At 37.2% G+C, this 15,644-nt stretch overlaps 1 protein-coding gene across 3 annotated transcripts in view; it reads left to right on the top strand.

Annotated features, from left to right (window-relative positions):
* GRB14 (growth factor receptor bound protein 14) overlaps positions 1 to 15,644 on the top strand; it is a 115,550-nt gene that overhangs the window by 93,740 nt on the left and 6,166 nt on the right. For all 3 annotated transcript variants that reach the window (XM_072751756.1, XM_072751755.1, XM_025994146.2), the window contains 4 exons: positions 623 to 760; positions 5,477 to 5,587; positions 5,779 to 5,874; positions 11,717 to 11,797. In XM_072751756.1, the coding sequence (XP_072607857.1) occupies positions 623 to 760; positions 5,477 to 5,587; positions 5,779 to 5,874; positions 11,717 to 11,797 (426 nt within the window). The remainder of the gene's footprint in view (positions 1 to 622; positions 761 to 5,476; positions 5,588 to 5,778; positions 5,875 to 11,716; positions 11,798 to 15,644) is intronic.

The following is a 15,644-nucleotide window of genomic DNA, read 5'->3' as shown; positions in this document are numbered from 1 at the left end:
TCATAATAAGCCTTGCCCAGATTCATGGGGGTAGAGAAACAGACTCCAGCTCTTCATGGTTGAGTGGTACAATCACTTTGCAGAAGAGCATGTGGGATGGAAGATAGTATTGTAGTTCTCTTTGGAAAACACAGTGTGTTATAGCCACCCACTACTGAGCACAAGAGACGATAAAGAAAAGATTGTTTGCTTTATCTCATCAAGCAGGTGGACTCAGCTCAACTTTCTCAACAACTGAATAATTGAAGTCAAGACTGTGGTCTTTACTTATAGTGTAATGAAGTTGGTAGATTCTCAGGGAAAAATAATAGAAAATGATGAAAAGTATCAGGATGAAATATAGCTTTTCAAATAGACAATCAAATAACTTACCTTTTGGTATCTGGCTAAGTACTAACAGCTTAGAGTGTATATTTTGTGAACAGATTTTCATTTAGAACTTGCCTCAGGTTGTCAAAAGACTGACATCTTTCCTGCCCTATTTATATCACCATTTCTGTAATGGTATGTGTAAGTGGTATTAGATTTTATGTGTTTATGTTTAAAATCTTAACATGGTTGCTATAAAGCTACTATGTCTTCAATTCAGAGACAATATGAGAATGTCTAACTTTTCTTCCAGATGTTTCTGAGTTCAAGCACATATCCTGAAATCCATGGCTTCTTACATGCAAAAGAACAGGGAAAGAAGTCCTGGAAAAAGATTTACTTCCTTCTAAGAAGATCTGGTTTATATTTTTCTACTAAAGGGACATCAAAGGTAATTGAAATGTCAATGTTGTGTTACAAATTATAAGTTAAAGTAGGGATCCCTGGATGGCTCAGCGGTTTAGTGCCTGCTTTCAGCCCAGGGCATGGTCCTGGAGTCTTGGGATCGAGTCCCACATCAGGCTCCCTGTATGGAGCCTGCTTCTCTCTATGCCTATGTCTCTGCGTGTCTCTCTCTCTCTCTCTCTCTCTCTCTCTCTCATGAATAAATAAAATCTTAAAAAAATTAAAGTGGGTTTTCCTTTGTTTTTATTAATTTATTACTTGATATGAAGAGTTGGTAAATTTATTTTAGATCCCAAACATTTGCCATAATCTGTTTAAAAACTGGCTATTTAGCTTTGTTTCCCACTAATTTCAACATACATCCTGGGATGGAATCTAGATGCTCTTATTTCGGTACCACATACTATGCTCATTTCTTCTCCATCCCGAATTCAACAACCCCTTCGTCCTTACCCTAGGCTGCAGGTTTTGAGATCCTACACAGTTCACGTCTCTTCTTTTCACCCCAGGTCATCCCTCTGATCTTGCCCACTTCTGAACTTCTGTTTCTGTTGATGCAGTTAGTAACACTCAGCTGAGTCTGTGATAGGTCCTAATTTCCTTTTGTGTGTGTGTTAGCTTTGTTTAGCTTTTGTGTGTGTGTTAGCTTTGTTTTATAGCTTCCTGTTTCCTACAGGAAGTTCTATTATGATCAGGGGTGGATATATGCATTCATTTGTGTGCTTGTGTGCATACACCTGTGCATACAGTCACATAGACCCACTTGTGCAGATGCGCCTACACACACCTGCACTCGTCCATGTAATTCTCACAATGTTCAGCACTGTGTTGTCTGTGTCTCTGTGTGTAGTCTAGTCAGTGTGATTTATTCTGTGTTTTATAAGTGCTGATGTTTTATGCAGTGCATTGATATCTTTTAAGTACAATGACTTTCGAGAGTTTTCATGGGTGGCTATTTTAATTCTGTTTTCATGCATCTCTTGTTGTCAGACAACATTGTTAACTCTTTGTGGGTAATCTGTCATTTTTCTCTGACCATTTTTCAAATATTATGGAAATCATTGGTGTTCAGTAATTTCCCTGACCATATGTTTTTATGCATTCAAATATATTCTGATAAATCTTATGTGATTCTCAACATATGCATTCAATCTGCAAATTTTTATTTTTCTTTATGCTGGAAACTTTCATCCATTATTTATTTCTTACTCTCATTATGTGATCCTTTAAATTTCCATAGGATTTTCTGTCTTGGCTTGTCATGGCTTCAGGCACCCATTTGCTTGTGGCAGCCTCCCTCCAGCCTCCCTGTCTTTACATGGCCGTCTCCTCTTTCTTTCTCTCTTATAAGGACACTTGTCATTTGATTTAGGACCCATGCAGATAGTCTGAGATGGTCTCGTCTTGAGATCTTTAACTTAATTACATCTGCAAAGACCCTCTCCAAATTGGGTTGTAATCACAGTTTCTTGGATAGGGGCATGGACATATCTTTGAGGGGTAGTTATCACTTTTGTAGGAAGCCTATGAAAAATTTTAAGCAGGAGAGTGAGATGATTACTATGGCTGTAGAAAGCTGAAAAAAATCAGGTGGATAGAGGGAGAGACAAAAAAAGAGAACAAGGAAGAGGGAGCAAAGGAGGCAAGGTGTCAGGGGACAGAGAGACAGAGAAATTGACTAGAGATACCAAAGCCAATTAGATGGTCATTCAGTAATCTGGAGTAGAGGTGATGGGATCTAACCTATGATGAGTGGTGGAGGGGGAAGAAAAGGGTGGATACAAGATTAAATGGCAAATGGCCAGGGTTTGTTGACTGATTGATGTGAAAGGAGAGGAAACACTTTAAATGTTCTCAGAGAAAGAAATAGGAAATGATTTAATAGAGTAAACAGGAATAGGAAGTTTGCTGTCACATTATCTTAGAAGTAGGATTATGGTCTTAGTTCTGGATATATTGTGTTGAGAGTGAGGCATCCAAATGGAAATGCCCAGAATACAGCTAATGACAGCTACCAGATATTCAGGTGGTATGGAGTCACAAGGAGTAAGAGTTGACTCTTCCATACTTTCCTCAGTTTTCCCTCATACACAGTTTCCTTTGTTGCTGCTCACATGTGTGCATGTGTACTTGTGTGTGTCTTCTTGAAGTATAAGTGATGGAATGGGGCTCTGCTAATTTAGTTTCACATTCCCTTATGGAAATCTTTTATTTTTAAGTATATATCATTTGACTACTAGTATAACTAATTTTTCTTGAACATTTTAGCCAGTTTTCAAATTTTGCTATCTGGAATAATGTAGGATACATACCTGTTCTGTACTTAAGGTTTTAGACTTTCTCTAGGCTAAATTTTAGTGCGTTTGCTCCTTTCCCTGTGTTCCTAAGTATGAAATTACATATGAAGGTGTTTCTAAAACAAATATGTGCTGGATTATCTTTTTACTTTTAACATCAGAGAAAAGTGGCTTCAAAATCCAGTAATGATGTTGATTTCACTCTTTCGAGTGAACCTTCACTGCAAGATGTGATAATGCTTCTTTAATTCCTAAGTTCTTATTTCTTCAACAGGTGTCTAATTAAAGTCAACTGCCCATTATATTTTTACTGCAGCCTTCATCTCCTTTTCCTGCCCGCCCATTATACAAAAGACAGCTCTGCATTCCTTCTGCTGAATCCATACTTTTACCCTTGCAGTGGTCTTCCCCTTGGCCAGGCAGTATTACAAGCGTCAAACCTGTAGTCTCAGTCTACATCTTAGCTCTTTTCAACGTATTGTCTGACTTTGCTGTACTTCAGTACATAATATTCTTCTCCTTAGCCTGTGTCTAATGAGCTCATGTTCCACAGTCTATACATGAAAATGATTTTAAGTTTCTCTTAAAAAAAAAAAAAAGAAATTCGAGGTATTAGGTAACCTCAAGGATTATGACCTTGATATAAATTATGCAGGTTATCTAATGTCTAATATGACATTTCTGCCTGGGAAGGAGACTATTTCCTGTCCTTTCTTTGTGAGAAGGTCTTGATTTATTATACTCTCTGAAGATCTGGGTTGCGTGGGGGTTAGTTAACCACTGCAGTAAGACTTGGGGATGTGACTATGACTTTTATTTACAGAGAAGCATCTAAGCACGTCTCCCTCTGACTCTCCCCTTGTGTGCACGTGTGCATGCGTAGTCTTTGCTAACCATGCCTTCCCCAGCTTGTAGTCTTACAGTATCATAAGCCTTGATATATCTGCAGTAATGGAGCAAAAAGCCGTCAGGAGATGAAACTCATCAGGCCTCTGTAGCCTTCTAGGGTTTCTCAAGCTGCCTTTTTCTTACATCCAGATGACTCAGCTACATCGACTTCTACAGTATCAGTAGACAGGGATGGTTTTATCTTTTCTTCATAGGAATCAGACATTTTTACTAGCAAATCAGTTTCTATCAAAAAATAGTTTTAAAGGCCATGACAGTAAGAGTACTTTTCTCCTTCCTCTTCCCTTGTTCCAAGGGCCCTAGGCTGGGTCTCTTTTAACAGTTTTCTTTTCTGCCTTATTCTCCCATGGAGACGGGAACTGTAGTCATTCATTAGATCAAAATGCCTAAGAACAGTGACACACAGAGGAACAGTGACATACACAGAAACTGTCGCTTTCCCAATCATCAGGGATGGAATAGCCTGCTGGTAAATGACTGAAATTTTTTGGATATGGATTTGAATGGGTTGCTGAATGTTCTGGGTTTTCTGTCCCTTCTGTTTAGTTTTGTTTTAGAGCGTTGCTTCTCAATTTTCAGTGCATATGATCACCTGGGATCTTGTTAAAAGGCAGATTTTGATTCAGTTGGTCTGTGGTGGGGCCACAGGTTTTGCATTTCTAATAAGTTCCCAGCTGATGCCCATGCCACTGGTCTGGGACCACACTAGTAGTAGCAAGGTTTTGAAGAACAAATGCATTCTGGTCAGTTCTGATTATACATTCAACCCCAGAATTAAGCACTTCTCCAAGTTATTAACCTATCACAGGATAATATGACCCAGTGATTTCCCATGACCAGCTTTAAATCTCATGGATTTCCCAGAGAAGAAATAGCTGTTCATGATTCCACTTTGCCTTGAAAATCAGACACATTCCACTGCCAGGTAATTTCCCTGAACTGATCTGTACAGGCTTCCTTCTTTTCGTAAAGAAGGAAGTCATGCTGCCTATTTCATTGCTTGCCGTGGTGTGCTAGGCAGTACCTAAACCTGCGGGGTGATCTTTTCTAAACGAAGCAGGCATCCTCGTCTCTTTCTCCTTTTTCTTCTCTAACTGCTGTGGAAGCTCAAACCACCGTTCTTGCCTTTGTTGAACTGCCATTATTTGAAACCTGGACAAGGAAAACATTTTCAAAAGCCATTCTTTTCTATCTTCTCTCCCTGAGATTCCTGAAATGGTGGTAAAAGAGAAAATTTTTAAAATAGGAAGATAAGTTTTTTTTGTGTGTGTGCATCTTAGAAGTTAAATCGTAAACATCTTGTCACTTTTCAAATAATATTGTATCAAGTTCCCGGTTCTATAAGGACATAGTAACTTAATTTTTCTTCCTTTCTGTTTCTGTGACATTTTTGGGAATAATTTTTGCCAAGTTATAAATTGTGTAATATAAGAGAAATACAAAAGAGTGTGTAAAACTGTGTATTCATTTCAACATTCAATATGTTTTTTTTAAAGGAACCACGGCATTTGCAGTTTTTCAGCGAATTTGGCAATAGTGATATTTATGTGTCACTGGCAGGCAAAAAAAAACACGGAGCACCGACTAACTATGGATTCTGCTTTAAGGTACAGGCTTAATATTTTGATAGATGAATAAAGCAAGCCTCAGCCTTTTAGGTAAGCTTGAGTTTCTTTTAATTTCTTTTAAAAAGAGACAGCTTTCTCTTATATATAGGAGAATTTTAGTGGCTTTTATTTCAACAGGTGTTACCTTCAAGATATGCATTAACGATAAACAATGTGCTGTGGCCTTCTAGCCTAACAAAGCGGGAGGGCCCCGAGACCTGAAAATGCTCTGTGCAGAAGAAGAGCAGAGTAGGACGTGCTGGGTGACTGCGATTAGATTGCTTAAGGTAATCTCACTGCAGGCGTGAATTTCTATTAAATGCTGTGAGTGCCATCAAAGTTTGAAAATATCTGTACTTCAGAATGCAAAGACTCACTATGAGTCCATGTACCCAAATGTATGATTTTTTTAAATCTAAAAGATAAACATTAGTAGAGTAAAATAGTCTAATGCATTTATCTTTTGTGTGGGGAGTAAATATTCCATTTTTAGAAATGCTCTGAATTTTATTTTTTCAAGAGTATTACATATATAGCTAGTATACCTGATTAAAACTTCTATACGTGACTCAGTCTGCATTTTTAAAATATTGCCATCAATCCAACATGACGCATATTTGAAAATGTGTCTGCCTAGGTATGTTTAGTGCAATTGTTTTACATTTATTTCATTTAAGTGTTATATAAATTGCTTTCTAGTTTACATAAAATTATTATGTAATTTTTACTGTAGATATACTATTAAAACAGCAACCTTTGTGCTAAGTGGAAATTCCAACTTAAATAAGTATAATTTATTGGTGAGCATTTTGAAAGGAGTTAAGAATGTTCTAAAAAATGTGAGGAAGAGAGACATAGAATGATTTCTTCTAGAATGTACAGAGAACACATATTTCATTTCAAAACTTGTATGCTAGTATATTCAACACAACTTCATAATTATAAAAATTATCAACCATTTTCTTTTGAAGATCAAGGCAGAATCATCAGAATCAGAATTATTAGTTGTAATACCAGGTTGGGAAGACAGTTTTATCTTTTGTTCTTTTAATTTATTTAATTGAGATTCTCATAACATAAAATGAACTGAATTAGCTATTTTAATCAACTATGCTAATGTGATGAACGTATTTTTAACTGTGTTCACATTAACTATGTGAACAATACAGTGGCATTTAGTTCATTCAGAATATTGTGCACCCACCACCTCTGTCCAGCTTTTAGCATACAAAACATTTTTATCACCTCAAAGGAAACTGCATACCCAATAAGCAGTTACTCCCAACTCCTGGTAACCGTCCATTTCTGTGTCTGTCTCTATAGGATTTTACTCTTCGGACTTTTCTTAGAAATGGAATTATATAATATCTGACCTTTTGTGTCTGGCTTCTTTTATTTAGCTTACTGTTTTGTGTTTCATCCACCTTTTATCTGTACTATATCAGTACAGATTTATTATGGCTGAATAATATTCCATTGTATGTGTGTGCACATATATATATGTATATTAGATAAACAATTTGTTTACTCATTTACCCATTAATGGACATTTAGGTTGTTTGCGTATTTTGACTATTATGAACAGTACTGCTGTGAACATATGTGTTCATGTATTTATTTGGATATCCGTTTTCAATTTGGAGGTTATATACCTAGGAGGCTGTATATCTAGAAGTAGAATTGCTGGGCATATGGTAATTCTCTTTAACCTTCTGAAGAATTGCCAAAATGTTTCCCACAGTGGCTAAGCTATTTAATGTTTCCACCTGTGATGTATGAGAATGCCAATTTCTCCATATCTTCACTAGCACTTGTTATTTTCCTTTTTTAAAAAAAAAATAATTATCCTGGTGGATGTGAAGTAGTATTGGCAGAAAAACTTTTAAATGGCTTAAAGGAAGCTTTTGGATAACTATGAAATTTGCTTCCTCTTGCTGTTATAGCAGATAGCCACTGAAGTTACCTTTTTAGAAGAGCTTTGTTTTTCAAATAGTCTACTGTTAAATGACTGTCATGATTTTGGTTTCAACAAAGCTTAGAAGTCTGGATTCTTTGACCCTTATGGTAAGTAATTGCTTCTATGTTGCTCTCATTGTCATAAAACGTAAAAAAAGAAAAGAACTTTAGAGGGTGTTGGGAACCAACCAGTCAAGGAAGTAGTAACTAGCTAACCCGGGATGTGCGTTGGAATCACCTGAGGAATGTTGTAAGTTCTGTGTGCCCAGCCCCATCCTTGGGGATCCTGATTTAGTGAATGAAGTCCATATGTTTGCCTGACTAAGAACCAGTGACCTCATCCAGGCCTCTCCTTTTACAGTTGAAGAGGCTGGCACTCTTTGAAATACTTGAACCCATCACAGTTATAGTAGAGAAAATACCTTGAGGTCTCTGGTTTTCTCTTTCCTTCCATCAGAACTCTGGAAATCAGGCTAGGCTGGTAAAGGAGATGGCTTTCCCACCTTGTTAGTCAAGCCTTCCTCCCTTCTAGTTTGATCTCAAGGTCAGACACCCAACTCTGAAGTGGATGGTAAGCACACTTCCTTTAATCATAAGTCTTTCTAACATGCCACTGATTTTACTAGAATAACACCATTATTTTTTGTATAAGTAGGAAGAAAAGAATCATGCCAATAAAATTATGATATGATGCTTTAATATTTCATATGATTTTTATTTTCATTTAGTTATTTTAGATTTATTTAGGACTATAGATGTTGATTTTCATCATTTATTAATTTTGTATATACACACATGCACACATACATACTATATATGTGTAATAAATTATGTGAGGCATCTGTAAAACTTCATATTCTAAGTCTGGCTTTCGTGAATCATTTTTATCTCAGAGCCATGGGCTATCCTGCTCTGTGCCGTCAAGAGCTTTGGGAAAGCAGAACTTCTTAGACAAGTGCTCTGCCATGGTCTCTGGAGTTGTCTTTCTAGCCAGCGTCATCCCTTTTGCAAGACTCGATGCAAATGATATCTTGATCTCACTAAACATTTTAGGCAGTGACAAGTCACTTGGTGACAGTGAGTAGAAGATGCTATAGTTAAGGCAAATTGATGAATGTTAAAATTTGAAAAGAAGCGTGTGTCCAAAAATTGATGTAATATACTAAAAGGTTTTTTTCTTATTATTTTTTTGTGTTGTTTTGTATTATCCTGCCATATCCAAAATGCTTAGTTTCTGGAAGATTGTCCCCTTCTTACTTTTTTTCTCATTTGATTCTTTTTAAAGCCTCTTTTAGGGCACAAATGTCCAATTTACATTTGCTCTGTTGTATTATATATTTCTATGGATGTTGTAACAAATGACCACCACCTTAGTGACTTAAAACAACACTGATTTATTATCCTACACCACTGTCATTCAGGAAGTCTGAATTGGGTCTTACTGGCTGAAAAGCAAGGTGTCCAAGGGCCTGCATTCCTTTCTGGAGACTGTGGGGGAGATTCCATTTTTCATGCCCTTTCTGGACTTTAAAGGCTGCCCAGATTCCTTGGCTCATGGTCTCTTTCTCTACCCTCAAAGTCAGCAATATTGAACTAAGACCTCTTCCTGCTATGATTTGGTTTTCTTCTGTGCCTCCACTTCCATTTATTAAGGACCCTTGTTATTATATTGGATCCACCTAGATAATCCAAAATAATCACCCAATTTCAGTGTCAGCTGATTAGCACCCTTCATGGTATCTGCAACATTAATTCCTCTTTGCCAGGTAACCTAACATATTCACAGGGTCTAGGAATTAGGATGTAGACATATGGGGGCCATTGTTCTGTCTACCACATCCATGTTCCCTGTATTTTTTTTTCTTTTTTAATTGTGGTAAGCTTTTACAGGTGAGGTCAAGAGCAAGGCAAGCATCAGTGAGAACCTTTATCCTGGAGACAAAGATAAACCACCAAATAATTTCAATTGGGAAAATAATGTGATCTGCTTTACACTTTAAAATATCCAGATACATGAAGCCAGGGCTTACCAGCACAAATCTGAAAGACTCTAATGGGGGAGTCAGTTGGTTTCTGCTGGCAGCCTGTCATCAGTGGGGCACCTCTTCATCCCCAGGTAGCCGGTGCACCTGGACTCACATGCTGTTAGAGGTGATTTTTCTCCTCTGGTTGTCTATTGTATTTCCAGTTTATCATTGTACTTAGTTGGAGGAGCAGGGGAGACAAGGCTGTTAGGGTGATTGGACTGAAAGGGCCCTGGATTTTCTTTCCATGCTACTTACTAGATCCTGCCTCCTCCAAGAATTTGGCTTCTTGTGTTATTTGTATTTCCTTTTCTTTTTCATACACACATGTAAACTGTTCATGTAGTAGTGGAGGAAGATCCTCTTGTTCTCTTTGGAGAAATTCCAGTATTATAGGTTCATAGAAAATCTGAGAATTGCTCATGTACCATGTCCTAGTTATGTGTTGTCTTCCCTTCCCTTTGACTAGAACTCTGCTAGCTTCTTACATATTTTGGTCCCTTATCTGTCCCTCCGTAGGGCAGGGACATGTTAAGGTAACTCATACCCTACCCCTTCGCCAGAGTAAAATGCCTACTAAAGACCACCAACACCACAGAAACAATTGCCTGACACTACAGGTACCAGGGACAATACAATAAGAAACAGTCTTATTAGTAGGTAGCTGGCTTTTCACTGCAGATAAATAAAAGGCAACCAAATAACCTGCCTGTACCTTGTGAAAGTATTGGTGAGAAGTTAGTGTATAGTTTCCAAAATGAACTTGACTAGGAATTAAGCTCCTATGTCTTCTTTTTATGGTTATGGTAGTCTTAGAGTTGATTTAAAGGAAATTTCATTAGGTCCCATTAATGTCAATCACACTGTAAATTAAAAAATAATTTTTATAAGTTGGGAAATAATTGGATAAAGAAATAAACATAGAGAATTTTAAATGGGTGTCGGTTTGTATTCATCTTAAAAGCAAACTCTTGGAAACAGAGAGACTCTCCATGCCGCCCTCTGTTTTTTTTTTTTTTTTTTTTTTGCCTAATTACCAAATAGATCCACTTTGCTGGAATTGCTTTTAAGGAAATAGTCTTGTAGAGAAACAGCTCTGTTGGAATATTTAAATGGAATTCATCCTAAGGGTGAGATTGTAGTCCATGGTGTCTCCTCAATCTCTTTTATATAGGACCTACTTCCAAGTTCATTGTGGCTCTGTGAAATAGAATTGTTGACGGTAGCCAGAAAAAAGAAAAGACAAGAAATGTAAAGACCTCTCTGTCTCACTACAGTTTTGCTTTGTTTTCTTTTTCTTTTTGTTTTTTTAAACAAAGTAACTTAAATCTAACTGGAGTACCTTCTAGCTTCTGATGGTGAGCCCTCTAAAATAAGTTTGGTTCTGACAGCATTCTTAATTTTTTCAAACTTGGTAACCCACTTACAGTCCAGACCCACTTTCCAATTGAAAGCCTGAAAGCCTGGCAGCCGAGTCTTGCTATGCTACCTCCTGAAAATAAAGATGCTGTGGTTTTTTTCTATTGCTGTTTACGTTGTATTTTGTGATCCTTTCTGTGAGATCAGCCTGATTCCCTACCATTTTGATTTCCTTGAATTTAAAGCCAAAACTTAAACAATATGGTAAGAGTATTGTTAGTAGAGGATGCTGCAGTGTCAAGAATCTTTAACATAGGATCAAGTATATGGATTTGCCAAAGAGACGGTATAAGTCAACAATTGGTCATTGAAGAATTGTGGTGACTTTTACCGTGCTTTGCTTAAGATACATACAGAGTTTTCCGTCTTTGTTCCATGAAGTCTGGCATCCTTCCCAAGTGAGCTGTCTTATCACTAGATGCTATATCACTCCAAATGGTGTTGATGCTAAGAACAAGTAGAAATGTCCGCTACAGGTCTTTATACTGGTGAGCTAGACCTTAAGTGTGGGCTCAAGTAAAAAGTACTGTCTTTTTAAATGTATCTTTGTAGGCCACTAAAAGCTTACCTTTCATAATTAACAAAATCATTTGTTTTAAGGAAAGCTTCTAATTTTTATTTTTTTATATTATGATACATAACTAATTAAAATATTGGGTTTTTTTCATAAATTACCTGTGTAGTAAAAGTGATGGGAATGTGTTTTTATTTATTTGTTTTTATTTATTAGTATGGCATGCAGCTGTACCAGAATTACATGCATCCATATCAAGGTAGAAGTGGCTGCAGTTCTCAGAGTATATCACCCATGGTAAGGACCATATTTATTAATCTATATATTTTATATTTACATCATATTAATTTGCAATAATAGTGCATTATAAGTGTACATTACAGTACATTTACGTTCTTTTGGTCAAGTAAAGTATTCTTTGACACCATCCTAACATAATGTTATTGAATTATTTATTCTTGGATTTCACATGATTGCAGCCTGTGTGATCAGATCACAGCAGTAGAGTATCGTGAAGTATTCGATTAAAATAGATAATGTTATATATATATTTTTAATATTTATTCATGATAGAGAGAGAGAAAGAGAGGGAGAGAGGCAGAGACACAGGCAGAGGGAGAAGCAGGCTCCATGCACCGGGAGCCCGACGTGGGACTCGATCCCGGGTCTCTAGGATCATGCCCTGGGCCAAAGGCAGGCGCCAAACCGCTGTGCCACCCAGGGATCCCGATAATGTTATATATTAAAGAAAATTTGTAAATATTTGAAAGGGTTATGTGAATCTTTGTGTCATTACAACATTTGAAATTTAATTTTGATATGATTTTTAGAGTAACTTCCTTGGGATTGTAGGTGTTTCCTTTGATTGTGGGTTTATTTATTTATTTTAATATTAATTCTGGAATTTTCGTAGCCTCGTATAAAACTGTTTGGAATTTTAAAAGCTGCACTATACACGGGTGAGCTCTTTTGCATTCTGGGTTTCTAACAATAAAATGTTTTAAGATCTGGGTCCTAGAAAAGCAAACTGCTCTTCAGGAAGCCCAAAAACTGCAAGCCAAAATATAGGTTGCACATTAAGTCTAACACCACTTCTCAGATTCATACTAAATGCAACTTGAATATTTATTTGCAGATACACACAGACATATCTTTTCCCTTCTTTAGGATCTAATTTTAATTTATTGTGAATTAACACAAGAAATGTATTTATGAACTTAAAAGTTTATGTTCTGTTATTTTTGCTCTTGCTCCTTAATATTGAGTCTATTAGGAGTTTGGGTGTATGCGTCTGTGTTGCAAATCAGCTGACGTGCTGCATTTCCACTTAGGTTAAAAACATGCTCCTCATGGCTGTGACCAAGGAAGGCGCATTTCCCCACATGTAATGTAGCAGATGAAATGCTCAGTTCTAGGAATGAGGCATGAAATAATGTTGATTACAAAGTCTGATAGACTAATATGGAAAAAAGAACTCCAATTCTGTAGTTATGTTGCTTTATGTTATGGAAGAGTAACTTTTCATCTTTGTATCATATTACTTTTAAGCCCTAAAATAAGAAACTAAAGACTGGAAAGAATTTTTATAAAAGCAATTGCTCTAGGTGAGTATTTTTATAATTTGTCAGCTTACCTTTATCTTTCAATCCACATGTATATAAAGAATAATGGATTTTATTATCTTAATCCTTTTCTAAATCCTTCTAAATTTCTCTTAGAGTCTAATGTTATTAGGATGAGCATGTTAATAGTAGCCATACATTTGGAGGCAGTTGTCTAGAGTCCTCTTAATCATAGGAAAAAAATTGTCATAAACAAAGTACTTTCTAGTCTCATCACTGTCATTAGCATATGAGCATGGTATTATCCTTGCCACTTTCCACTGAAAGTGGTCCTATTGTTGATCAATATCATGGTGTTGGTTAGTGTAACTGCTCGTTCAACACCATGTATAGGGAAAGACACTTGAGTGAATCTGGATGGAAGTAGGGATTTTGTAGGGGGCCTGTGTAGTGAGGACCTGGCTGTCCGGTATGGCAGTTGTCAAGATCAAACAGAACAGCACTTGAGAATTATATCTCCACTCTTCTTAACTTACATGAAGGAAACTGAGATGTTTTGGGAGGTGTTTGTGTTTACTTTGATGTCTACACAGAATCCCACCTTTCTAGGTTATCACGGAAGAATCAGTGACCTATATAATGGATGCCAGTGCTCCTCAACTGCCTCTGCTGGTTTTCTTCCAACCACTATCTTCAGTGAGAATCATAGAAAACTGAGTATACTTTAGTTATATTTTTAAAGGAACAATATTCTTAACTCCTCCAGGGATACATTTTGAGAAGGGAAAGAAGAAAAAAAGTTTTTCCCTTACCATATTGCACATCATAGCTAGGTACAGCACATCATGGCCACCCCTATCTGCCTTTGAAATAAGAATCATAAACAGATATTTCAGGAAGCCAAATATCTGGTCCTTTTCAGCACAAAGGAGTGTCTGTTAGGATGGCTGGGATGACTAGAGCATTGGGATGTGGAAAACTGCACTTTCTTCCTGTACCTCCTACTCTGTGGTACATAAAAAACCTTAGAGAGGGTCTGCGACTGCTTTTACCATAAGCTACCTGTGTGACCTTGGTTCAGTCACCAGTGTCCTGCAGTGTAAAACAAGGTGGACAGTTGCTTACATCCGGGAATTGATTACATCTCTAAAGTCCTGTGACTCTGTATGAAGCAGATATCAGGAACTCCTGTGCCCTCTTGCTAAGGACTGTGCTGCAGGTTTATCTACATCTTTCCAATAGGGTGACAGAGAGTGTGTGGCTACTAGTCATCACCTACCTAAACTGCCGGGAAAACATTTTTATGTCCAAAGCTCACTAGGAGTGACTGGATCTGATCTCATAGTGTGGATTGGATAATCCAAGGTGTAGCCAGACCTCTTCTTTCTTGAAAAAAGAGATGTGTTATTAAAATCATGGACCCTTTTTCAGGGCTTGCCCTGTTTATTCCACCAGAAGAAAGAGCTAGAAAAAGGGACCAATATTTGAGAAATACACTGATTCTGAATGTTATCAACATCACTTTCTTACGTGAAAGAAATTGAGCTGAAAATGACCTTTTGAGTTCAAGTCAGATTCTGCTTCACTTCTATTTCTTTGTCCACCAAAGGTAAACTATTAATTTTTCATCCACCACCTGCTATTCAATAGAAAACATTTGCTATATTCCCGTGTTTTCCCTAGTGTTGTTAATGTAGCAAATGAAAATATTTATTTGTACTATAGACTCCCTACTAATGTCAAGTAATTAGGGAACACGGGAACTTGTTTTACATTCTATCCTGTTGTAGGAAAACAAAAACAAAAACAACTGGCTATGTTTATTTTTCTTTCCTAACAGTGTTTTTGTGTTATCAGGACCTTGTGATTAGAGCACCCATCTTGGCATGTGAAGTAGAGATATTATAAGGATAAAGCTATCATTATGATTGAGATTAGTTACTCTGTGGTTTGGGCAGGTGGAGGCTTTTCATTAATGTCGGCAAAGCAGAAGTGTACCCGACTGGTCTACAGCCCGGCACAGAAGATCATGGGGTGAGAAGGGCAAACTAAGGTGTGACAGCAGATAGAGATTACAGAGACAGCATCTGTCTGGAAAGAGCAGCTGTCAGTTACAAAGGCTCCTGTAACAAATGAAAGATTGCATGCCGGATCTCTAGAAATAAAGATGAACCGTAATAAGATTGTGGACCACTACAGCAGGGTTTGAAGAGGAAATAGCAAACGCTAACGATGGAGGACGTATGATGCAGTGATAAGTGAGCCCCTGATTTTTTGCATAGACAAGGTTTTCTTTCAAGCGTACATTTGACTACAGGGTTTTAGACCAAGCTAGGGAAGGGCTGAAACCACGTGGAGAGCTGTAAAACAGTCTTAAGCTGTGAGTCTCCAGGGGCACACTGGCTCTTCCTTTACCATTAGAACTCCATTTTTTGTTTCGCTCCCCTATTAATGAGTAGAGAGTAAGTGTTGAACATTGTCCATGCTGTTTTTGAATGTTTTTTTTTTTTTTTTCCTTTGGGAGAGTGCTAATTCTTACAAACTGACTGAGGCTCTTGACGGGAGATTTGAAAATGTTTTCT

The sequence above is a fragment of the Vulpes vulpes genome, chromosome 3 (assembly GCF_048418805.1).
Source record: "Vulpes vulpes isolate BD-2025 chromosome 3, VulVul3, whole genome shotgun sequence".
In the NCBI taxonomy this organism is placed as follows: Eukaryota; Metazoa; Chordata; class Mammalia; order Carnivora; family Canidae; genus Vulpes; species Vulpes vulpes.
Note: the sequence above shows the minus strand (reverse complement) of the source record. Positions and strands in the feature narration are given on the sequence as shown.